General features: G+C 37.4%; 1 protein-coding gene across 10 annotated transcripts in view; it reads left to right on the top strand.

The window, feature by feature from the left end:
* PTBP3 (polypyrimidine tract binding protein 3) overlaps nt 1-26,251 on the top strand; it is a 140,342-nt gene that overhangs the window by 30,208 nt on the left and 83,883 nt on the right. For 5 of the 10 annotated variants that reach the window (XR_009346597.1, XR_009346596.1, XM_059143259.1 and 2 more), the window contains one exon: nt 8,683-8,764. Coding sequence is in view for 5 of the 10 variants with exons in the window: in XM_059143259.1 (XP_058999242.1) it covers nt 8,683-8,764 (82 nt within the window). In the remaining 5 variants the exon portion in view is untranslated. Of the gene's footprint in view, nt 1-8,682; nt 8,765-15,920; nt 16,078-25,948; nt 25,972-26,251 lie in introns of those variants that run through there. The other 5 variants (XM_059143260.1, XM_059143262.1, XM_059143263.1 and 2 more) reach the window with 4 other exon arrangements.

Consider the following 26,251-nt stretch of genomic DNA (forward strand, 5'->3'; position numbering starts at 1 on the left):
TGCTGAGGATCCCTGCTGAGCAGGGAGCCCATGGGGCTCCATCTCAGAACCCCAGCATCACGACCTGAGCTGAAGGCAGACGCTTAACTGACTATGCCTTCCAGGAGTCCCTGAAGATTTGTTCTTTGTTAGCTTTTTAATACAAAAATTCTAGAGCAAGATTTGGTTCCTTGCAGGAGAGTTTGGTTCTTTGGGTAACTGAAAGGTGTTTGCACTTGTTCTCTTCTCTGTAATGGCTGACTTTCATGAAACTGCTTTATTCTTTTTTTCAATCAGTCTTTTAAATCCTTTGGTAGAATTCTTATTTCCTTTTCCTTTAGCTGCTGTATCCCTTTGTATTTTATTTGGGAGAGGCTGTTATATTTTATTTTATTTTATTTTATTTTTACAAAATCAAATCACTGTTATTTGCTCATAATTTAAAGTTGTGTAATTTTTCTGGTGTATATTGTCTGCCTTTTGCTTCTTTCCTTCCTTTATCCTAGGTATAGATGGCCATAAGTAACTCATATGATTGTGTAACTCATACTTTTATTGTGTTTTTGTTTTGTTTTTTGAATGTTGTCTGCCGTTGAAGGGATGCCTTCTGGATCACCACTATATAGGCATGAACTCTGAGAATTAACTGTAGTAGTTCATAGCTTGATCAATCTTTTCTTATCCCTTACAGGTTGATTGAGCATAGGTGATGGTAATGACTGTTTTAGGCAGGGAGGAAGTCTCAAGTCAGTAGGAATCCTCTGGCTCAGAATGATGCATTTCTTGTTTCATTGTTTTATTTTGTTTATTTTTTTTTACTTTATATTTGGAAAAAATTTAGAAGTGTAAAGATACTATGGAAGGGTCCTGTGTACCCTTCACAGTTTTCTCTGATGGTTGCATTTTAATTATAGTGCATTATCAAAACAAAGATGTTGATATTGTACAATGCCTATTTATAATTCTTTCATTTTATTGCTTGTGTAGATTCACATAACTATCACCTCAATCAAGATACAGAATTGAGGGGCGCCTGGGTGGCTCAGTGGATTAAGCCGCTGCCTTCGGCTCAGGTCATGATCTCAGTGTCCTGGGATCGAGCCCAGCATCTGGCTCTCTGCTCGGCGGGGAGCCTACTTCCCCCTCTGTCTCTGCCTGCCTCTCTGCCTACTTGTGATCTCTCTCTCTGTCAAATAAAATAAATAAAATCTTAAAAAAAAAAAAAAAGATACAGAATTGATCAGTCCCCCACAAAGATCTCCATTCTCGTACCCTTTTATAATCATACCCATTACCTGCCACCAACTATCTCCGCTCCCTTGCAACCACTGGTCTCTTTTTCACCTCTATAATTTTGTCATTTTGAGAATGTTACATAAATAAAATCATAGAACATGTGATTTTTCATTTTGAGAATATGCTTGTTTGTTTTTTTATGTTTCATTTTAAAGAAACCACCAAACTGTCCAAAGTCGCTGTACCCTTCCTGTCAGCAATGTATAAGAGATCCACTTTCTTCCACATTCCTCCCTTGCATTTGATACTGTCATTTTTCCTTATTCTAATTGTTTTGATAGGTGTGTGGTGATGTCATAGTCTTAAATTTTGTTTGAAGTGCTCTCTGTGGTTTTAAAATTTGCATTTCCTTAATGTCTAATGGTGTTGAGTATCTTTTCATGTGCTTAGAGGTCATTTGTATATCTTTGGAGAAAGGACTTTTCAGATGCTTTTTGCCTGTTTTTTTACAAATACGTCTTTTTATTATTTAGATTTTGCAAATACTTTCTCCCATTCTCTGGCTTGTCTTTTCATTTTTTTGATAGTGTCCTTGAAGTACATTAGCTTTTTTCTGTTTGTTCTTATTTAAATTCCAGTTAATTAACATACAGTGTACTACTAGTTTCAGATGTACAATATAGTGATTCAGTACTTCCATAGTTGCCCTGTGCTCTTCACAGGTGCACTCCTTAATCCCCATCACTGTTTATTAAACATGTGCTAATGATGAGGGAGCAGGAGGCTGGCTGAGGACAGAGCAAAAGCTGGCGCCTTGCACCCTCTCTTCACCTGCTCCCCTCCATATGTGTGGCATTCCTCAGGCACCCCTGACCGCCATAAAACGATAAATGGTTCACTTGCAGGGATCACAATCCTGCAGAACAGAGTCTCCCTTGCTCTACAGATGTCCTAGAGGTCTAAACAGGGAGGTTACCTTATCAATAGCACAAATTTCCAGAGGCAAATAACTCTCGGTTCCTGAAGCCCTAATGTCTCCCTCCCACCATACAGTGGAGGAGACTGAGGTAGAAGGGAATGTAAATGATAGCAGGATCATAATACCCCACCAAGAATCTCCCAATTATCTTGATGTTAATGCCTGACCTAAAGACGGCATTGATCAAGCCATAAGGGCAAGGACTCCGCTGCCCCCCCCCCCCGCCCCCCGCACCTTGTAGGCCCTCCCTAACATGTGAAAACTCTGTTGAAACCTCCCATCCCTTCCCCTCACCTTCCCCCAACCGCAAGGTGTATAACATGCCTACCCTCACAACCCGGGGCAGCAGCTCTTCCTGCCCACGGGTCCTGTCCCCGTGCTTTAATAAACCACCTTTGCACCAGCGACGTCTTAAGAATTCTTTCTTTAGTCGTCAGCTCCAAACCTCACCCCACCGAACCTGACTTAGGTTCTGGGACTTCATCACTTCCACCCACTTCCCTCCTGGTAACCATCTCTTTGTTCTCTTTTGTTAAGAGTCTGTTACTTGGTTTGCCTTTCTCTCTCTCTTTCTCTCTCTCTTTCTTTTTTCCCCTTTGCACATTTGTTTTGCTCCTTAAATTCCACATACGAGTAAAATTGTGTGGTATTTCTCTTTTTGTGACTGACTTATTTTGCTTTGCATAACACTCTCTAGCTCCATCCATGTCATTGCACATGGCAGGATTTCATTCTTTTTTATGGCTGAATAGTATTCTATTGTGTATGTATACCTCAGCTTCTTCTCTTTTTTTCAAGATTTTATTTATTTGACAGAGATCACAAGTAGGCAGAGAAGCAGGCTGAAAGAGAGAGAGGAAGAAGCAGGCTCTCTGCTGAGCAGAGAGCCTGATGTGGGACTCCATCCCAGGATCATGACCTGAGCTGAAGGCAGAGGCCTAACCCACTGAGCCACCCAGGCGCCCCTATACCTCAGCTTCTTTATCCATTCATTAACTTTTTTTTTAACTTCTTGAGGAACCTCCATAATGTGTTCCACGGTGATTGTACCAGTTTGCATTACCCCACAGTAACGCAAGAGGGTTCGCCTTTCTCCACATCCTTGCCAACACCTTTTTGTTTCCCATGCTGTTGATTTTAGGCATTGTGACAGGTGTGAGGTGATATCTTCTAGTTTTGCTTTGCATTTCGCTCATGGTAAGTGATGCTGAGTATGTTTTCATGTGTATTTTGGCTGTCGGTATGTCTTCTTTGAGAAAGTGTCTCTGTCTTCTGCCTAGGTTTTAATTGGATTATTTGTTTTGGGGGTGTTGAGTAGTATCCGTTCTTTATATATTTTGGATACTAACCATTTATTGGGTATGTCATTTGCAAATACCTTCTCCCAGTCTGTGGGATGCCTTTTAGTTTTGTTGATTGTTTCCTTTGCTGTGCAGAAGCTTTTTATTTTGATGTAGTCCCCATAGTTTATTTTTGCTTTCATCTCCCTTGTTTCAGGAGACCTATCTAGAAAGTAGTTGCTGTGGCTGATGGTCAAAGGAGTTAGGATTTTTACAGGTTTTTTTTTTTTTTTTTTTAGATTTTATTTATTTATTTGACAGAGAAGGAACACAAGCAGGGGAGGCGTGAGAAGGAGAAGCAGTCTTCCCACCGAGCAGGGAACCTGATGTGCAGGGCTCCATCCCAGGACCCTGGAATCATGACCTGAGCCAAAGGCAGACACCTAATGACTGAGCCACTCAGGTGCCCTGGATTTCTACTGTTTTTGTGGGTTTTATTTTTTCAGGTCTCAAATTTAGGTCTTTAAACTGTTTTAACTTTATGTTTGTATGTGGTGTATGAAAGTGGTGCATTTTGTTCTTTTGCTTGTTGCTGTCCAGTGTGTCATTTAGTTTTGGCCATATTTCTGAACTCAATAATACAGTAGTATAGGGTATAATCATTTGTGACTGACTTCTTATGTGACTGACTTAGCATGCTTGTGAGATTTATCTATGTTACTGTATGGAGCAGTAGTTCATTCTTATTGCTATAAATCACTGCATTTACAAAAATCTATCCACTTTGCGAAAGAGGAACTTTTACACTGTTGGTGGGAGTGCAAGCTGGTACATCCACTCTGGAAAACAGTATGGAGGTTTCTCAAAACTTTCAAAATAGAGATACCCAGGGGCACCTGGGTGGCTCAGTGGGTTAAAGCCTCTCTGCCTTTGGCTCAGGTCTGAGTCCCGCATTGGGCTCTCTGCTCAGCAGGGAGCCTGCTTCCTTTCCCCTCCCTCTGCCTCTCTCTCTGCCTATTTGTAATCTCTGTCTTTCAAATAAGTAAATGAAATCTTAAAAAAAAAAAATAGAGCTACCCTATGACCCAGCAATCGCACTACTAGGTATTTACCCCAAAGATACAAGTGTAGTGATTGGAAGGGGCACTCGAATCCCAATGTTTACAGCAGCAATGTCCATAATAGCCAAACTATGGAAAGAACCCAGATCAGATGTCCCTTGATGGATGAATGGATAAAGAAGATATGGGGGGGTGTATGTGCGTGTACATGTATATCTACATACACACACACATATAACAGAATATTACTCAGCCATCAAAAAAAAAGAAAAGAAATGTTGCCATTCGCAATGACATGGATGGAAATAGAGGGGAATTAGGCTAAGTGAAATAATTCAGTCAGAGAAAAAATTATTGTATGATTTCACTCCTATGTGGAATTTAAGAAACAAAACAGTAATATAGGGGAAGGGAGGGAAAAATAAAACAAGATGAAATCAGAGACGGGGACAAACCATAAGGGACTCTTAATCATAGGAAACAAAACCAAAGGTTGCTGGAGAGGAGGGAGTAGGGGAATGGGGGTAACCAAGTGATGGACATTAAGGAGGGCATGTGATGTAATGAGCACTGGGTGTTATATAAGACTGGTGAATCACTGACCTCCGCCTGTGAAACTAATAATACACTATATGTTAACAAATTGAATTTAAATGAAAAATCTTTCTTCATTTACTTAAAAAGAAATCCGTCCATTCTTTCATTGATAACTGGCTATTTCCTATTTGGCAGGTAGAAATAATGCTGCTGAGAACATTCTCATTTGTTTAGGTACAGATCAACATGCAATCTCCTGAGTTCATCCATAGGAGTAGAATACATAAGGGTTGTAGATTCAACTTCACCGTTATTGAGTCCCGTCTTCCAAAGCTGTGCCAGCTTGCACTCCCAACTAATAACATACTCGTTTAGATGCTCCATGTTGTTATCGACTCTTGATATTGTCAGTCTCTTTTAATATCTAGTATTTTATTGTGGTTTTAACCTCATTTCCCTGATGACCAGCATCTTTTCATATGTTTATTGAATACGATAATAGTCATTTAGATATAGGTTAGAAAAATATTTGTTTCTGGTTCACTTACAGGGTTGGTGGCTGTTGTGAAGCTATATGTATTTTTATTCTGGAAATTAGGCCGAAAGAGCAGCCCCTCTTGGAATATGCTCCTATTTCACAGAGAAAAGGGAAAAAATTAGCAGAAACTGCTCTAAAATCTTTTGATGCTTCTGTTTGGATTTATTGAAGGTCATGTCTGTTCATATTCTATAGGCCAAAAAAGCCTATCACAAAACCGTGCTCAGTGTTGGAAGTTCTCTCTCACAGGAGGCATTCCAAGTCACATCATCGTGGATGGGGGTGAAAAATCCTTTCACAGGAGGAGAAATCACAAATATTCTGAAACAAAAAGTCTGCCACTTTGTTGGGTACCTGTTGAACTATTGTGGTTTTCTTTTACCTTGACTTTTTTTTGCTAATGAGGTTTTTTTCCCGCCTCTGGTTATAAAACCTGGTGGCTCAGTCAGTTAAGCATCTGACTCTGGGTTTCCGTTCAGGTCATGACCTCAGGGTCCTGAGATGGATCCTTGCTCAAGGAGTGGGGTGGGGATGCGGATAGCTACTTGAGAGTCTTTCTCCTCCCTCTCCATCCCCCTCTGCTCCTTCTCCGCTCTTACTTGCACTGTCTCTCTCAAATAAATCTTAAAAAAAAAAAATCAGTAAAACTTGTTGGGATTATATGTAATTGCAGATACTTTCTTCTTCTCTATAACTTGCCTTTTAGATTCCTCATGTCTTTTCCTAAATAAAATTCTTTTAAAAAAAATTGACATGTAGTATTAGTTTCAGATGTGCAACATTAAGATTTTATATTATATATATTGTAAATAAAATTATTAATTTCAGTGTCTCATTTGTATTTTTCCTTCATAGTTGTACTTCTGTGTCTTATTTAAGAAAATTTTCCTTACTCCAAAATTATGAAGATACTCTTCTTTTACCTTCTAGAGTCTTTATTGTTATACCTTTTACATTTAAGTGTGCAGTCCTCCTAGAATTAGTGCTTAGTTGACATTTTAACATACTTCTATAAGTCTAGGAAAAAGCTAAAATGGTTTTAGTAGTTTCAAATAAACTCAGTTTACATATAGAAACATATTAATACTAAACTCATGTATATGTAGGAAATATATCTGTTAGTAACACCTCTTTTACCAAATTCTCAGAGATAAAAACATGCTGGGCATGTTTAAATTTTTACTGTTTTTAAACCTGCAGAAATTCATCTTTCTCCATAGCTGCAAGTAGCCAGTGAACCACAAAGTTAAGGTATTATCAGGAATATAACAGATGTTCCTTAAATGAGGCCTTAATCTTGGTCCTTCCAGAAGTTGAGATTTTCATTTTAATTTCATCTTGTGTGCTTACTTAATTTCTTCCTCTTGTCCCACCTTGTCTGTATAAATTTCTAGTGAAGAACCAAAGGGAATAATATCTGGATATTTAATACAGGATTGTTTATTTTATTTTATTATTTTTTTTTTCAAGATTTTATTTATTTGACAGAGAGAAATTACAAGTACACTGAGAGGCAGGCAGAGAGAGAGAGAGAAGGAAGCAGGCTCCCTGCTGAGCAGAGAGCCCGATGCGGGACTCGATCCCAGGACCCTGAGATCACGACCTGAGCCGAAGGCAGCGGCCTAACCCACTGAGCCACCCAGGCGCCCAATACAGGATTGTTTAAATACTTGTATTTCTATTACGCAAATACATTGGTGGTTTGCCTTTCTTTAGCAAAGGCTGAAGTTTTGTCCTATAGTGATACTTAACACTTAAACATTAAACATCTTTTGGAGAATTATAACTATTCTAATATTTGTGGAATAATTTGAGAATTAAGTTTTATCATCCTGTAGACCAAAATATTTGATCTTAAGAATTGACTAAGTAAGGGCACCTGGGTGGCTCAGTTGGTTGAATGACTGCCTTCTGCTCAGGTCATGATCCTGGAGGCTTGGGATCGAGTCCCGCATGGGGCTCCCTGCTCAGCAGGGAGTTTGCTTCTCCCTCTGATCCTCTCCCCTCTCATGCTCTCTCCCTCTCTCAGTCTGTCTCAAGTAAATAAATAAAATCTTTCAAGTAAATAAATAAAATCTTCAAAAAAAGAATTGACCAAGTTAATCAGTGACATTTGGAAATTGTTTGATTTTAATTCCTTTTTTTTTTTTAAAGATGTTATTTATTTATTTGACACAGAGAGACAACGAGAAAGGGAACACAAGCAGGGGGAGTGTGAGAGGGAGAAGCAGGCTTCCAGCTGAGCAGGGAGTCTGATACAGGACTCCATCCCAGGACCTAAGCCACCCAGTATCCCACAATTGGTCAAAACTCTTACATATAGGAAAAAGGAAATTATTTAAACACAAGTTGTTTAAAAAAATCATACACATTAAAGATCATTGTGAACATTAATGAATAAAAAAATCACTGATTATAAAGGATTTGGTCAATGTAGAAATAAGTTGTGTCTTTGTGTTCAACTTTAAAAAAATACATAGGTATCAAGAAGTTGGGATGCTTAGCAGGTACTACACTAATGATTTCCATATGAGTACTTAGAAATAAATATGCTGGGGACACGAGTGTGGCTCAGTTGGTAAGTGTCTGCCTTTGGCTTGGTTCATAATCCCAGGATCCTGGAATTGGGTCCCACATCGGGGTCCCTGCTCATGGGGAGCCTGCTTCTCTTTCTCCTCGGCCCCCACTCGTGCTCTCTCTTTCTGACAAATAAATAAAATCTTAAAAAAACAAAACCAATTTCAGGGTGCAACCCCTAAATGTGATTTCTGGTACTTCAGATATAACATCTGTTCATAACAGGGTTGCAGGATTATGTCCCCCATTATGTGATAGCAATATTTCTTTCTTTCTTTCTTTCAATAACAACCATGTGGCTATGCAGTAATTTTTCTTCTGTAAAATTTACTTCCAACCTTTATTTAGATTTTGTGATTCTTGAGGACTTCGCCTTAAATGCCTTGACCTTCAGACAAAGTAATATTATTAACTTTTGATAGTTTTAGTAGTAAACGTGGACCATTATCCAGGGCTCATTTTATTAACATAGTATTTATTGGTCTTGCTTTTCAGCGGGGATCTGATGAGCTTCTCTCTTCTGGTGTCATTAACGGACCTTTTACCATGAACAATTCTACTCCTACAGGTGTGTATGGTGAGTTTTCACTTTTTCAAAATCTAAAATGTTTTCTTTCTGTGAGTTTCAAAAAAAATTTTTTTTTACTGTTTCTTTGCTCATATTACAAACATATCTTGAAGTCCATTATTTATAAAAAAACTAAAATTTATTGCAGTCAAGCTCACATAAGTGAAATTACCAATTGTAGATCTTAAGTTTTAAGAATTTGGATCTAATTTAATAATTACTTTTTTGATTGATCTTATTTTTGTTTTTTAGTTGTGATAAAACTGTCAATCAGTTGGTGACCCAGAACAACTGATAAAAGCTGGATTTAAAAGCCTGTGTTGAATGATGGTTTAGCATATTAGAAGTATTAAAACTATAAGATCACATGATTTTTTAAAAATTGGAACATAACTTACATTCCGTAGGTTACCATGTGGTTTAAAAATAAATGTTCTTGAAATTTGGGGACTGTAAAATGAACTGGTGGAGTATAGTTAAGAGGCTCTTACTGTACAGAATATCCCAGTTAGGGATGGTAATTTGTACTGTACCACTAGCAGTTGTGATAGAACAAAAGCATTTACAGAAGGTGAAATTGATAATAGCTGGTGACTAATTGAATGTTTGAATAAGGGATTCCATCAATGATTTATTTCCAGGTTTGGACTTGGATAATTGGGTAAATGAATGGTGGTGCCATTTATGTAGAATATATAGGAAGAAGTTGGACAGCATAACAGGTTCAGATTTTTATATGTTGAATTTGAGGTTCCTTTGCAACATCCAAATGGAAGTGTTGGGTAATCACTGTATTCTTCTGGTCTCACCATCAGGAGAGAAACTTGGAAATTAGCATCATCCACAGTTGAAAAGGCATGAAGAGTGGAGAGTTTCAGAAAAGGCCAGATATTTATTTATATATAAAAATTTTATTTATTTATTAGAGAAAGAGTACAAAAGACTATATAAGCAGGGGAGAGGGAGAAACAGGTTCCCCACTGAGTGGGGAGCCCAGTGCAGGGCTCAGTCCCAGGACTGTGGGATCATGACCTGAGCCGAAGGCAGATGCCCAATGAACTGCGCTACCCAGGTGCCCCTGAAGGCCAGATTTTTATCCAAATGTTTTTGGGGTTACAGGGAATAGAAAATGAGTGGACCTCACTTTCCAGACCCTGAGCAATATGGTGTTTAGGAGAATGAATGGCTTTTTTGTGAGGATTGTATAAGAGAAGTAGACTAAGTTCTATTAAGGCAAAAGATGCAATGAAAATTCATGGAAGAGATTAAGAATATATGGGAATTAGTTAACCATGGTACACTGTTCTACAGTACTAAATGGAAAGGTTTTGTGGACAGGACAGCAGCAGAGGACTTGTTCTCGTAGAAGTGTGAACAGAGTAATCTGAGCATGAAACTAAAGTGTTTTCTCAAACTTGAGCTGGCATCAGAATCACCTGGAGGGCCTGTTAAAGCATAGCTGTTGAGTCCATATCCAGAATTTCTAATAAAGTAGATCTGAGGTGGGTCCTCAGAATTTGTATTTGCACAAGTTTCTGGGTAATAGTGATGTTGCCTTGAGGAACCATATTTGGATACTGTTGTATGAGGAAATACTAGAATCTAAAGTTTCTAAACCTAATTATCCTCTTGGTCAGGTATGTTTGTAAAAATGCTTAAAAAATAATTGTTGTAAAAAAAAAAAAAATTGCTAGAGACTTAGGGGGCTTGGGTGGCTCAGTTGGTTAAGCCTCTTGACTCCCGATCTCAGCTCACATGCTTTGATCTCAGGGTCATGTGTTCAGGTCTCATGTTGTGCTCCATACTGGGCATGGAGCGTACTTTAAAAAAAAAAATTAAATAAATAAAAGCCTTTGCTCCTAGAGTACAGTAAATCTAAGGTGGGGCCAATTATATTTTTATTTTAAAAATAGGTCACTTTGGTCACGTATATGAACTACCAGGATGGATAACCAGAAAGATTTCATGTTTGTTTATTGATTACTTAGGAAAAGAAAGACATATGAAATGGGAGTTTAGCTGGCAGCAGCAATTTGTTCTGTTTTGCGTTTATGTTTTGAATGTCTTATATCCCATTCTGTGTTCAGTGTTTCTCTTCCTCTTTAGTAGCTATTTCTGCAAAGCTCTATAAATGGTAACCTCTCAGAGTTTCACTAAAAATGTTTATTTCATTAGCACTATTCAATGTTAGTTAGCTATTTTGAATTTTAGGTTGCCAGTTTTTTCTCTTAACACAATGAATGTATTGTTCTATTATTCTTTTGGTGTCTGTTGTTGAGAAGTCTGTTGTCAGTGTTGGTTATTACTTTGTAGGTAAAATTACTTCTCTATACTCATTTTAAAACATTTTCCTCCTTATTTTTGTTCAGTGGCTTAACTAGCTATTTGTAGATATGGATCACAGAGTCTCAACCCTGGATGATCACTAAAATAGCTTGGGAAGCTCTGAGGAAAATATAGATACCTTGACCACACCAATTCTAAAATCCTGGGGTAGAGGGATGAGCAGTTTGTTTATTGTTAAAACTTCTTAGATGGTAATCTTGAGGTTCAGCTAGTGTTGAGGACCATTGCTAGAGACTTACTTTCATTCATCTTTCTTAGGAGTGACCCAGCTCTTCCCAGAACTGCCTTCTCCTGGAACTCCAGTTAGAAACGTATAGGACCATTTCATTCAGTTCTGTATTTGTTTTAACCTCTTACATTCATTGTCATGTCTTTCCCCTTAAGGTCCTATATTTTGGATGATTTCCTTAAAATGTTTTTCTGATTCACTTATTCTGTGTTCAGCTTTGTGTGATGTGCTGTTTAGTCCTTCTGTTAAATATTTGCTTATAACGTATTTTTTTTCCTTGTGTGAGTCATAATTTTTAGCTGAATTGCTTTTTCTTTTTTGAGGATCTCTAAGGTGTTTTGTGTTTGCTCTGCTAAACTTTCTAAGGTATCACCAGCCCCTAACATGGTCTAAGGTGTATGTTGATTTATTGCCTTGGAGATTCTTAGACCAGAGAAGAAGAGAAAATTCAGAATCTAAACATTCACATTTCCCCATCAGAATCTGAACAGAGATGGGCTTCCTTTTTAAATACTTTCGAAAGATGAGTCTGTCTTTCCTCCTTTCTTTCTTTCTTTCTTTCTTGATGGGAAGTTTCTGATTTTAGTTTGCTTTCACTGAGGGCCTTGGCTGTTGACATGACTTGGGGAAATTTCACTTTTTTTCTTTTGAGGTCATTTATACAGCAAAAAAATTTTTGTGATATTTGGTCTAATATTTGCAAATTTCTAAAAGAACTAAAATTTCAAGATTTGGGTGCTTCATTCCTTGACTATAATAAAGATTCCTAGTTGATTTTGAACAAATTTGGAGAGAAAGGTTTTAGGGCTCATTTACAAATGAGTTTTTAATGCCTGTGTGAGGTAGTTTTTTAAAGATACAGAAATTTGAAAAATTACATTGATAATGGGTAGGTCAAAGAGCCTGGTGTACAGTTGTGCCGAAGGACCTTTTTGGTATTCAGTGTAATCTTATCACAGAATTTTTGTGGTTCATTTAATCTAAATGTGGATTTAAAAATAATTTCTAAAATTTGATGACTCTACTGTCTATTAATAGAATATTGCTTGTTTGGTAAAGGAGTTAAGTATGTACTAAACTAATTGCAAGTACACGTCTGCCCTGTAGGACTGTTGCACAAAAACTTATGTTTGTATTATTACCTCAAAAAAAGTTGACCTTTAATGTAGAACTTTTTTTTTCCTTTGCTTTTGAGAGGGAGGAAGGAGGGACAGACGGAAGGGAGAGAAACAATCCTAAGCAGGCTCCATGCTGGACATGCAATCTCGTAACACTGTAATCTCACAACACTGACATCATGACCTGAGCTGAAATCAAGTCAGATGCTTAACATACTGAGCCACCCTGGTGCCCTTTTAATATAGAACTTTTAAAACTCAATTTTCAGGGCACCTGGGTGGCTCAGTGGGTTAAAGCCTCTGCCTTCCGCTCAGGTTATGATCCCAGGGTCTGGGGATCAAGCCCTGCATCGGCCTCTCTGTTCAGCGGGGAGCCTGCTTCCCTTCCTCTCTCTGCCTACCTCTCTGCCTACTTGTGATCTCTCTCTGTCAAATAAATAAAATCTTTAAAAATAAATAAATAAATAAATAAAAACTAAATTTCCATTAGTATTAGGTATTTCACTTTTTTTTTTTTTTTTAAGATTTTATTTATTTATTTGACAGAGATCACGAGTAGGCAGAGAGGCAGGCAGAGAGAGAGAGAGGAGGAAGCAGGCTCCTGCTGAGCAGACAGCCTGATGCGGGACTCGATCCCAGGACCCCGAGATCATGACCTGAGCCGAAGGCAGCGGCTTAACCCACTGAGCCACCCAGGCGCCCGAGGTATTTCACTTTTGATAGAGTGATTTCCCAAAAGCTTTATTTTGATTCCACTGAAATGATTCAACATTCAGTCATTTTTAGGTAATAACTGATTTTTCATTGTCAGCAGATGATGATAAAACTGATATAATTTAGCTTTTGGCAAAGTTCTATTGATGGGGTTAACATTATTTATTTATTTGTTTATTTTAAAGATTGTGACCTGGGATCATGACCTGAGCCGAATGCAGAGGTCCCCAACCCACTGGGCCACCCAGGTGCCCCTGGGGTTAACATTGTTAACACCTGTTACTTTACACATGGAGAAGAAACTTCCCAAGTTAAATTAATTCAGAATTACACAATTGTGGTTTTACTGCAAGACATCAAATGGAATTGATGATAAGCACAGTTGTTGTGCCTTTCCTTCTGGGAACCTGACCTGTGATCTCATGTTTATAGGTCTTATTTTATGTCCTTTGATACTTATGAAAAAGTTTTACACATTTCTTCATGAGTTGTATACTTCTCTTTTTAAATTTAATGTTAGGAATTATGACAGAGACTATTGTGTACCCAAATACTTTTTGGTTTTCTTTAGTGACAACGCTAATTTTTATCTGGGTGTGTTGCTTCTCAAATTAAACAGCCTTGTTTCAGTCTTCCTTATAGCTAGGTGTGGTCATGTGATTAAGTCCTGGCTAATGAGATACAAGTAGAAGTTAACAGGAGATAGATATTTCTGGAACATTTCCACATGGATGCACTTTTTCCTCTTTTATCCTACATCCTGCAGGAGTTTCATCTTCCATCTTACATGATGCAGATGAGGGCTGCACCCTAACAGAAAGACAAGTAGAGCCCGAGTCACTGGTAACTTTATATGTTACCATTCTGGATTTGGAAATTTCTACAGTTGGACTTTTTACATGAGCAGTGATTTTTTTTTCTTTTAAGCAGCCATTATTTGAAATATATTATTATTATATGCAGGATTGTGATTTCAGATAAAAGTCAACAAATGAGGTGAGCCCTGTGATCACCTTGGCATTTTTTCTGGGCTCTATTTAAGGTTGGGGGGAACCCCGGCAAACATGGCAGAATTGCTCAGTTGAAGAGGCAGAGATCCATGCTTGGGAAGGCTGAGGCATCTGGGAGCTATGGAAGCAATGTGTGGGACAGGAGGGAGCTCTGTGAGTAAAGTGCTCCAGACGTCTCCCTTTGAATCTGTTGCCAAATAGTAAGCTACACATGCCTTACCAGTAATGGTACACCAGTTCTAGCATAAAGGCTAAACCCACTCTAACACAGCTTCAAAACAAGTTCCAAAACAATTGCCTAATCTGAAACTACCTTTTTTCCCAGAAAAAACTCTGGCACATTAAAGGAATAAAACAAATTCTAGTGCTCACATTGTTGACTATTCAATCAAAAATTGCCAAACATGGAGAGAACCACAAAACTGTGACCTATAACCAGGAGGAAAATCAATCAACAGAGAGAAAACTAGATGGGGCACCTGGGTGGCTCAGTCAGCTGAGTGTCCAGCTCTTGGTTTCGGTCCAGATCATGGTCTTACAGGATCAGGAGAGTGAACCTCATATTGGGCTCCACACTCAGAGTGGAGTTGTCTTGGGATCTTTCTCTGTTCCTCTCCCTCCTCTCTGTGTCTCCTTCTGCTCTTGTGCATGCATGTGCGTGCTTGCACTCTTTCTCTCTTCCCCTCCCAAATAAATAAATAAAACCTTAAAAAAGAAAGAGACCCATGAAAGGACAGAGATAATGAAATTAGCAGATTTGGAGTTTGGAATGGTTATTAAAAGCATATTTAAGGATTTAAAGGAAACTGTTAGCATAATAAGGAGAAAAATGAGACTTCTAAAGATAATAATATGTCTAAAAAACACATGGTGTGGCATTAATAGCACATATGTTCTGCAGAATAAGTGAGCAGTCAGTTCAAAGACAGCAGTAGAAGGGTGCCTGGCTGGCTTAGGTCATAGAGCACATAACTCTTGATCTCTTGGTTGTTAGTTGCAGCCCCACGTTGGGTGGAGAGATGACTTAAAACAACAACAAAAAAGACAGCAGTAGAAACTAAAGCACACAGACCAAAAAAGATTGAGGAAGAAATGAACAGTGTTCAGTAAACTATAGGAAAAAAATCAGGTGGTCCAAACATATGTGTGAATCAGGTCCCAGAAAGGAAGGTGGAGGCAGGGAAACATAAACCTGAAGAAATAGTGATTGAAAATAATTCCAAATATGGTAGAAATTATAAATCCACATAACTAAGAAGTTCAATGGACCCCAAGCCGATAAATATAGTGAAAACTACACCAAGGCTCATCATAATAAAATTCTTGAAAACCAGGAATGCAAAACAAATCTTAAAAGTACCCAGAGGGGAAAAAGTTCCATTTTATTAAGTAGAACCAAGGTAAGAATGATACAGAATTTTTTGTCTGAACTGTAAGCCAGAAGACAATGGAGTAACATCTTTAAAGTCTGGAAATAAGTACAATCATCTATGTCCCTCTAAAGTTTCAAAAATGAAGTTAAAATCAAACTTTCTTTGAGGCAGACAAGAGCTGAGAGCATTTTTCAGTAACAGATGTCTGTTACATGTCTGTTAGATGTCTGTTAAAGGAAATTCTTCAGACTTGAAAATGATACAGGTGGAAATTTGAGTTTGTACAAAATGGTAAATATCCACAGAGTGGATATGACGTCTCCCTCCTTTTTTTTTTTTTTTTTTTTTTGTTGTTGTTTATTTTGTTAATTTAAGATAATTGAAAGAGGATTCTGGGAATAAGTGGAGTAAGAAGCACCAGGAATCTGACTCCCCTGCCTAGACAACAATTGCACTACCAGACTCTTTCTGTAATTTGGAACTCTGGAGTCTATTGAAAGCTTGCAAGTTGTTCCAGAGGAAGACTTAGAAGGTAAATTGTGTTTAATTTTGATCAATTTCAGGTTTAGCACTGTAGCAGCTACCCATTGTCTGCCTTTTTTTTATTTTTTATTTTTTTTTTTTAAGATTTTACTTATTTATTTGAGAGAGAGGTAGGAGAAAACATGAATGGGGGAGGGGGATGGCATGGAGTGGGGAGGGGGGAGCGAAGAGTGGGGTGGGGGAAAGAGGGAGAAGCAGAAGTAGGCTCCCTGCTGAACAGGAAGCCTGATGGGGGCTGTCCTGACCTGAGCTGAAGATAGACATTTAACCGGCTGAGCCACCCAGGCACCTCCCATCCTCTGCTCTTAAATCACATGGCAGGGAGCTACCTACATGTTCCAAGAGCAGCTTACAAATAGCTTGAGGGAGCCAGCATAGGTAGAAAGGATATTGTCCTCTTAACTCTCAGGGATCTATGTTCTGATTGTTAATTGCTTCTTCTGAGCACATAGTTGGCAGACAGAGGCAGGCAGCCATTGTCTTTGCATCTCCTTCTGTTGTAGCAAACTCCCCCTTCCTCCAGTGACTTCTAGTTAATTCAGAGAACTGGCACTTGTTCCTTTCATATTTCCCTTTCACCCGTTTTGGGAATGAGGTATTAGAGACTAAGACATTAAAAAAACAACTGCTTCTATAGGGAAAATTAGAAAGTGATAATACATGCCAGGGAAAAAGGCTCAAAAGAAACCAGATAAGACTTTAAATTTATATAAACCGAAGGCCGGTTCTCGGTACAGAAATAGCTTACAACTGTCAAAAGAAGAAAAACCATAACAAAAACTAGAAGACCCCAAGGAAGGGGAAGAATCTGATTTCTAAAGTTACCACAGCCCCCAATTATTTTTTAATAAAGATTTTACTTTAAAAGTTAGCAACTCTTTTTATTTTATTTTTTTTTAAGATTTTATTTATTTATTTGACAGACAGAGATTATAAGTAGGCAGAGAGGCAGGCAGAGAGAGAGGAGGAAGCAGGCTCCCCGCCGAGCAGAGAGCCCGATGTGGGGCTTGATCCCAGGACCCTGAGATCATGACCTGAGCCCAAGGCAGAGGCTTTAATCCACTGAGCCACCCAGGTGCCCCTAAAGATTTTACTTTAAAGTGTTTTTTTTTAAGATTTTATCTATTTATTTGACAGAGACACAGCGAGAGAGGGGGGCACAAGCAGCAGGAGTGGAAGAGGGAGATGCAGGCTTCCTGCTCTGCAGGAAGCCCGATGCAGGCCTCAATCCCAGGACTCTGGGATCATGACCTGTGCTGAAGGCAGACACTTAACGACTGAGCCATCCAGGCGCCCCTTAAGATTTATTTATTTTAGAGAGAGAGGGAGAGTGCATGCTCAGTGGGTGGAGGGGTGGAGGGATAGAACCTTCAAGCATACTCCCCACTCAGTGCAGAGCCTGACACACGGCCCAATCCCATGACTTATGCTTGAGTCAGAACGAAGAGTTGAATGCTTAACTGACTGAATCGTCCAGGCACCCCAATAAAGATTGCATTTTTAAGTAATCTCTGTAACCAACATGGGGCTTGAACTTACAACCCGGAGCTCAAGAGTTGCATGCTCCATTGACTGTGCCAGACAGGTATTCTACCACACACAGCCCCAAATTTGATGAAAAGTTTGAGTATAAACATCCAAGAAGCTGAACTCTGGTAAGATGAACTCAAGAAGACTCACATGAGATACATTATAATCAAACTTTCCATAAATCTTGAAAGCCAAAAGGAAGAATCAACTTATCACATATAAGTGATCCTCAATAAGAATGTGAGCATGTTTCTCATCAGGAACTTTGGGGATCAGAAAGCAGTGGTCCAATATATTTAAAGTGCTAAAAGAATTAAACTGTCAACTGAGAGCCCTGTTTTTGGCAAAACTGTCCTTCAAAAATGTCTTTGTGTTCTAGTTTAAATAAATTAGATTTTTTTTTTTTTTTAAAGGGGAGAAGCAGGCTCCCTGCTGAGCAGAGAGCCCGATGTGGGGCTTGATCCCAGAACCCTAAGACCATGACCTGAGCCAAATACAGAGACTTAACTCACTGAGCCACCCAGGTGCCCCAATAAATTAGATTTTTAAAAAATCATTTGTGTGTGACATACTTGACTCTAAAGTCCAGTTACAGATTTAAAAAAAAAAAAAAAGATGGATGCCTGGCTGTCTCGATCAATGGAATCTGATTTTGGGGTTGTGAGTTCAAGCTCCAGTAAAAATAAAATCCTAAGGGGCACCTGGGTGGCTTGGTTAGTGAAGCATCTGCCTTTGGCTCAGGTCATAATCCCAGATTCTTGGGATTGAGCTCCATATGGGGCTCCCTGCTCAATGAAAATCTGCTTCTCCCTCTCCCTCTCTCTCTCTGCCCCTCCCCATTCTCACTCTGCCCCCTCTACCTGCTCATGCACTCTCCCTCTCCCTCTCTTAAATAAAGTCTTAAAAAAGATATGGTGTGTATGTCTGTATAAACATACACACACACATACATAGAATGGAATATTCAGCCATAAAAAAGAACAAAATCTTGCCATTTGCAATGACATGGATGGAGCTAAAGAGTATTATGTTAAGCAAAATAGAGAATGACAAATACTATATGATATCCCACCAGCAGTGCACAAGGGTTCCTTTTTCTGCACATCCTCACCAACACCCATTATTTCTTGTGTTCCTGATTTTAGCCATTCTGACAGGCGTAAGGTGATATCTCATTGTAGTTTTGATTTGCATTTCCCTGATGGTAAGTGATGATGAGTATCTTTTCATTTGTCTGTTGGCCATCTGCATGTCTTTCTTGGAAGAAATGCCTGTTCATGTCTTGTACTCATTTTTTAATTGCATTATTCGTTTTTTGGGGTGTTGGAGTTTTCTAAGTTCTTTATGTATTTTGGATACTAACCCTTTATTGGATGTGTCATTTGCAGATAATCTTCTCTGTAGGTTGTCTGTTAGTTTTGTTGATTGTTTACTTTGCTGTGCAGAAGCTTAATTTTGCTGTAGTACCAATGGTTTATTTTTTCTTTTGCTTTCCATGCCTTGGTAGATATATCTAGAAACAAGTTGCTACAGGTGATAATCAAAGAAGTTACTGTCTGTGCTCTCTTTGAGGATTTTCATGGTTTCAGGCCTCACATATAGGTCTTTAATCCATTTTTATTTTACTTTTGGTATGGTGAAAGAAAGTGGTCCAGTTTCATCCTTTTGCATGTTGCTGACCAGTTCTCCCAACACTACTTGTTAAAGAGACTGTTTTTTTCCCATTGGAATTCTTTTCTGCTTTGTCAAAGATTAATTGTCCATATGGTCATGGGTTTATTTCTAGGTTTTCTCTTCTGTTCCACTGATTTGTGTGTTTGTTTTTGTGTCAGTACCACAGTGTTTTCATTACTACAGCTTTGTAATATAACTTTAAGTCTGGAATTTGTGATGTTTCCAGCTTCACGTTTCTTCTTCAAGATTGCTTTGGCTGTTTGGGGTATTTGGTGATTCCATACCAAATTTTAGGATTATTTTTTCTAGTTCTGTGAAAACTGCTGTTGGTGTTTTGGTAGGGATTGAATTACATGTGTAGATTGCTTTGGGTAGTATAGACATTTTAACAGTATTTGGTCTTCCAGTCTGTGAGCATGGAGTGTCTTTCCATATCTTTATGTTCCCTTCATTTCTTGAATCAGCATTTTATAGTTTTCAAAGTACAGGTCTTTCACAAGAGAATGGCATTTTTAAAAGTTATTAATCTAAAAGCTAGTGTGTGACTTGTTTGTAGCACTACATTTTTTCGCATGTATTTTGGGAGACTAATGCATTTAAAAGAATTTTTAGTTCTTGTTTTGGGGTACAGGGATATAAAGTTATAATACTGTGACATCAGCAACAGGAAAGGGTGGGGATAGAGTGTAAAGGAACAGAGTTTTTGCATATTACTGAAGATACACTGGCATAAATTCAGATTAGAGTGTTACAATTTTTTTTTTTTTTTTAAAGATTTTATTTATCAGAGAGAGAAAGGGGAGAGAGCGAGCACAGGCAGACAGAATGGCAGGCAGAGGCAGAGGGAGAAGCAGGCTCCCCGCCGAGCAAGGAGCCTGATGTGGGACTCGATCCCAGGACACTGGGATCATGACCCGAGCCGAAGGCAGCTGCTTAACCAACTGAGCCACTCAGGCGTCCCAGAGTGTTACAATTTAAGGATATTAAGTATAGTAGTCCCCATGGTAACTACAAAGGAAATAGCTGTAGAATATGCACAAGAGGAAGTGAGAGTAATCAAAGTCATAGGGATGGGGAGTAGAATAGATTGCCAGGGACTGGAAGAAGAGGGAAATAGGGAGTTACTGTTTAATGAGAATAAGATTTCAGTTTTACGTGATAAAAAGTTACTGAAATGGAGCGTGATGATAGTTGCATATTATGAATGTGCTTAATACCACTGAATTCTCCATTTGAAATGGTTAGGATAGTGAATTTTGCTATATGATTTTACTGCAGTAAAAAGAAAGAAAGGGACAAATGTATAGAGTGCTCTCTATGGAAAGGACTACAGGATACATGAAGTGTTGGGGCACCTGAGTGGCTCAGTTGGTTAGGTGTCTGCCTTCGGCTCCGCTCATGACCCCCAGGGTCCAGCATCGGGCTCTCTGCTCAGTGGGGAGTCTGCTTCTCCCTCTCCTTCTCCCCCAGCTTGTGCTCTCTCTTCTTCTCTCTCCCCACCAGCAACTGAATAGATAAAATCTTAAAAAAAAAAAGATACAGTAAGTGTATAAAACATGATGTAAAAAGAAAAAAATTGACTAAAGCAAGATAATAGTAATATATTTGGGGAGCTATGGCATATGTGAAAAGTAAAATATATGACAGTAACAGAAAGGTTTTGATGAGGGAAATGAATATATACTTAGAAAAGTTCTTACATTGTACCTAGATGTTATCATTTGAAGGTAGACTGTGGGAGTTAAAGATACATACTGATGATTTATCCCCAGAGCAATTACTTAAACAAAAGTAAACAAAGAGTGTAAAGATTCCAGTTAAAAAGCAGAGATCAACTGTATTTTATGTTTGTATGTTTCATTTATGTATAACATATTATCTTTTCTTGATAAATTGATTCCTGTATTATGAAAAGTCTTTTCATCCCTGGTAATATTCCTTTTTGTGGAGTCTGCTTTGTCAGGTATTAGTATAGCTACTCAACTTTATTATGATTACTGTCTACATATTTATCTTTTTCCATCCCTTTTATTTTGAAACTGAAATTTTATGTTTAAAATAAATTTCTTCTGGGGCACTTGACTGGTTCAGTCAATAGAGCATGTTTGAGTCTTTGTTTTGGGGTTGTGAGTTTAAGCCCCACATTGGGTGTAAAGATTACTTAAAATATTTTCTTATTTTTATTTTAAAAAATATTTTATTTATTAATTTGTTAGAGAAAGAGAGAGTACAAGTGGAAGAAGCAAGGACCTGCTGAGCAAGGACCCTGATGTGGGCCTCAGTCCCAGTACCCTGGGATCATGACCTAAGCCAAAGGCAGAGGTTTAACCAACTGAGCGTCCCAAAATATAAAAGTTTTTTAAAAAATGGATTTTTTCGACACAACATATAATTGAGTCTTGCTTTTATCAGACTGATAAACTGCCTTTTATTTGGAATCTTTTGCCATTTCCACTTAATAAAATTATTTCACATGGTTGGTTGTAAGTCTACCATCTTGCCATTGTTTTCTATTTGTACCATTTATTCTTTGCTTTTTCTTCCTTTGTTAACTGGCTTTCTTTAGACCATTTTTTTTGGTATTTCATTTTATTCATTATTTATCATTTTGTGTTTTATTATATTTATTTGTATTTCTTGGTAAGTGTATAAAGAAAAATATATGTAATTTTAATATATATTAATATATAATTATAACACATGCCATCTTATTTATGATATATAATTATATATTATGATTTTATTTATAATACATAATTTTATTTATAATTAATATGTAATATATGTTATATATTATATATAATTTATATGTGTTATATATACATGATAACAGAGCTTCAAAATATGTAAAATGAAAGCTAATAGAACTAAATAGAAAAGAAATAGAGAAATTCACAGTTATAGCTGGAGATTTCAAAACTTCTCTCAGTAATTGGTAGCATAGTTGATAGAAAATCAGGATACAGAACAAGGGGTTGACAGACTCTGACATGTGGGCCAAATCTGTCTTATTTGTCTATTTTTATATTTCCTGTGACCTAAGACTGATTTTTACATTTTTAAGTTGTGAGAAAAATAAAGAACAATATTCTGAGATACATGAAGCTTATATGAAATTGAAATTTCAGTGTTTATACATAAAACTTTAGTTGAACCCCTGCACTCTCCTTTATTTACATACCTATGGGTGCTTTTATGCTACCACTGTAGAGTTAAATAGATGCAACAGAGATTATATGGCTCACAAAGCATAAACTACTTATGTACACCTTTAAGAAAAGTTTGTAGATTCCCTAATATAGAGGTTTTGAACACTAACAGCTAGGTTGTTTTAATTGATAATGGAACGTTTTCTTTAACATTATCAAAATACACATTTTTTTAAGTTCACATGAGATGTCACCAAGATAGGCTATATGTGGATCCTAAAACAAGTCTCAATAAAAGTGAATTCATTAAAATTATGTAGAATTAGTTCTCTTACTTCATTAAAATTATATTAGAAATCAAAAAAGTATAATCCTCGGGGTGCCTGGGTAGCTCAGATAGGTTAAGCATCTGCCTTTGGTTCAGGTCATGATCCCAGGGTCCTGGGATTGAGTCCCGCATTGGGCTCCCTGCTCAGTGGGAAGCCTGCTTCTCTCTCTCCCACTCCCTCTGCTTGTGCTTTCTCCCTCTCTGTCAAATAAATAAAATTCTTTTTAAAAAAAGGGTATAATCCTCAATTTATGGGGGAAATTTTCTTAATCACTTCTTAAAAAAAGAGTAATACTTAACCCATGGATCAAATATGTCACAAAGGAAATTAGAAAATAGTTTGAATTGAATTAAAATCAAAATACAATTTACTAAACTTTGAAGGGTACAGCTAGAACTGTTCTTAGAAGGAAACATATAGCTTTAAATGTTTATATTAGAAAAGAAAAAAAAGTATAAAATGAATCATCTATGCTTCTAAGCATAGCAAAGAAGAGTCCCAAATAAATAGAAGAAAGAAAATATTAAATATGAGCAGCATAGATTAAGGACATAGAAAACAAGCAGTAGAAAAAAAATAATGAAACCAATGGTCGGTTTTTTTTATAGGTCAATAAAATTGATAAACTTCTGGGTAGACCAAAAAAGGCGAGAAATTACTAACATCAAGAATGCGCCTATACATTAAAAGGGTAATGTTATGGACTGAATGAATGAATGTATACCTCTCAAATTCTTGTGTGTAAGGCCCAGTCCTCACTGTAATGGTATGTGGAGATGGGGCCTTAAGAGTTGGAGCCCCCATGATGGGATTAGTGTCCTTACAAAGAGATACCAGAGAGCTTGCTCTTGGCTCTGCCCTGTGAGGACACGGAAAAAGGTACCTTGTCTAAAGCCAGGAAAAGAGTCCTCATTAGAAAGTGACGTGCTGGCACCTTAATTTTGGGCTTCTAATCTCCAGAACTGTGAGAAACTAAATTTCTATTGTTAAACCACCCTGTCTGTTGTATTTTGTTACAGTATCCTACACAGGCTAAAACAGAGATAAAGAAAAGATTATGAATAATTTTAAGCCATTAAGATGAACAGGCATTCATTCAGTTTAGAAGTGGACAAATTCTTTGAAAAATACAAAGTACCACAACTGATGCAAAGTGACTAGAAAACCCAAATAACTCTATACCTATTTAAAAATTGAGAATTAAAAAGTTAAAGACCTAATGGCTTTGTTTTAGGAAGTAATAATACCAATGCTATACAAACTCAGAAGAATACTTTCTAATATATTTTATGGAGTTAGTATTACCCTTGATACAGGAGGGAAAAGAAAACTATAGATTAATATCCCTCATGAAAATGGACCCAAAGATAATATTTAGAAGGCATTAAATTAAATTCAGTTATATGTCTGTAGAGAAGAGATCATATATCATGAATGAGTGAGAATTATTCCAAAAATACAAAGTGGTTTAACTTTTGAAATTAGTCCAACATACTCTGTTAACGGAATAAAGAGAAAAACTTTATGATCATCTTAACATATCCTGAGGTGTTATTTGAGAAATTCAGTTTTTATTTGTGATAAACAAGACCCTCAGCCACTAGGAATAGAAGGGAACCTGTTTACCCTGATAAAGGTATGAAACTACATCATACTTAGTGTTGTTAAGAGAATCATATCCTCTGAAATCCATAATGATGCAAGTATGTTCAGTCTCATTATTTCTATTCAACTTTGTACACGAAGTCCTAGCCAGTTCAGTAAAGCTAGAGTAAGAAATAAAAGGCAGGGACGGGGGCGCCTGGGTGGCTCAGTTGGTTGGACGACTGCCTTCGGCTCAGGTCATGATCCTGGAGTCCCGGGATCGAGTCCCACATCAGGCTCCCAGCTCCATGGGGAGTCTGCTTCTCCCTCTGACCTTCTCCTCGCTCATGTTCTCTCTCACTGTCTCTCTCTCAAATAAATAAATAAAATCTTTAAAAAAAAAAAAAAAAAAAAAAAAAAAAAAAAAAATAAAAGGCAGGGACGTCTGGGTGGCTCAGTCAGTTGAGCGTCTGCCTTTGGCTCAGGTCATAATCCCAGGGTCCTGGGATCGAGTGCCACATCCAGCTCCTTGTTCAGAGGGGAGTCTGCTTCTCTCTCTGCCTTCTGGTCCCTCTGCTTGTGCTCTCTCTCTGACCAATAAATAAATAAAATATTTTTAAAAAAGAAAAGAAGTAAAAGGCATACATGTTGGAAAGTAAGGAACAAAGCTGTATATGTAGAAAGTTCTAAAAAATTACTAACGTTGTAGGATATAGGTTAAGCAATATATGCAAGATTGTTATACTGAAAACCACAGAATGTTGTTAAGGGAAATTAAAGGGGCTTCAATAAATGCAGAGAGAAATCATGATATATATGTTTTGGATGACTCAAAACTGTTACTTGAATTCTTTCCCAGATAAGTACCTGATTTCAAGAATGGCCATTAAGGGGCTTCTGGCTGGCTTGGTTGGAAGAGCGTGGGACTTTTGATCTCAAGGTTATGAGTTCCAGCTCCACTTTGGGTATAAAGATTACTTAGAAAAAATAAAAAAAATTTTTAAGAAGAATTGCTCTAAAGCTATCGTAATCAAGAAGTATGGTGGTAGTATATGGTATATGTTTAGTTTGAGACGTGGGGTTTTTTGAGGGAGGATTGACTACAAAGGAGCACCGGGGAACTTTCGGAGATGGTGGAAAGGTTCTATATCTTGATTTTTGCAGTATTCGACAAATTGCATTTAAAAAGTAGGTGGATTTTATTATCTCTAAAGTATAACCTAATAAAGTTGCATTTTTAAAAAGATCCATATTTGTAGGATAGTTTTCCTGGTGGATTTCTTCAGTTTCGAGATGGGAATATATGAATTTTTACAAGTCTCTTCTACTTATTTTTTTGGAACCTGACTAATATGTAGTAGGCATTCAGTAGTTTTCAATATATTGTTCAATAAGATGCAAGGTTTTTACAAGCTAAGTATTTTGAATGCTGATTTTCATAATAAAAATTTTGGAAAGTCTCTAATGTATTTTGTACAGAGAGTAGTTCTTCAACGTTATGTATTTAATGCATTATAATTTCCTTGTTTCCTGTTGACTTTTAGTAAGTTATGCCTATGTGATTAGTTATATATTTTCCATTTTTCAGTGGCTATAACCTTTTCTGGGGTCATCTAGGTGAGTAATTCTTAGATTTTTAGATTTATAGAATAATAAAATTTTTAGTTAATTTTGAGCAATGTCTTAAATTTTGCTAAGTAAGCACATCAAGAGAAAAAAGTCACTGTCAACTACAGTCATCATTTTAATACCAAAGACGTGGAAGGAACATCACTTTCAGGTAATAGTCCTTCCTAAGAAAATCGAGACATATTATTGGTTATTATATGCTAGGCATTATACCTAGTATTTAGAAATTTTTTATTTATTTTAGAGCCAGAGTTCAATCAAGAGTGTG

The sequence above is a fragment of the Mustela lutreola genome, chromosome 12 (assembly GCF_030435805.1).
Source record: "Mustela lutreola isolate mMusLut2 chromosome 12, mMusLut2.pri, whole genome shotgun sequence".
NCBI classification, from domain to species: Eukaryota; Metazoa; Chordata; class Mammalia; order Carnivora; family Mustelidae; genus Mustela; species Mustela lutreola.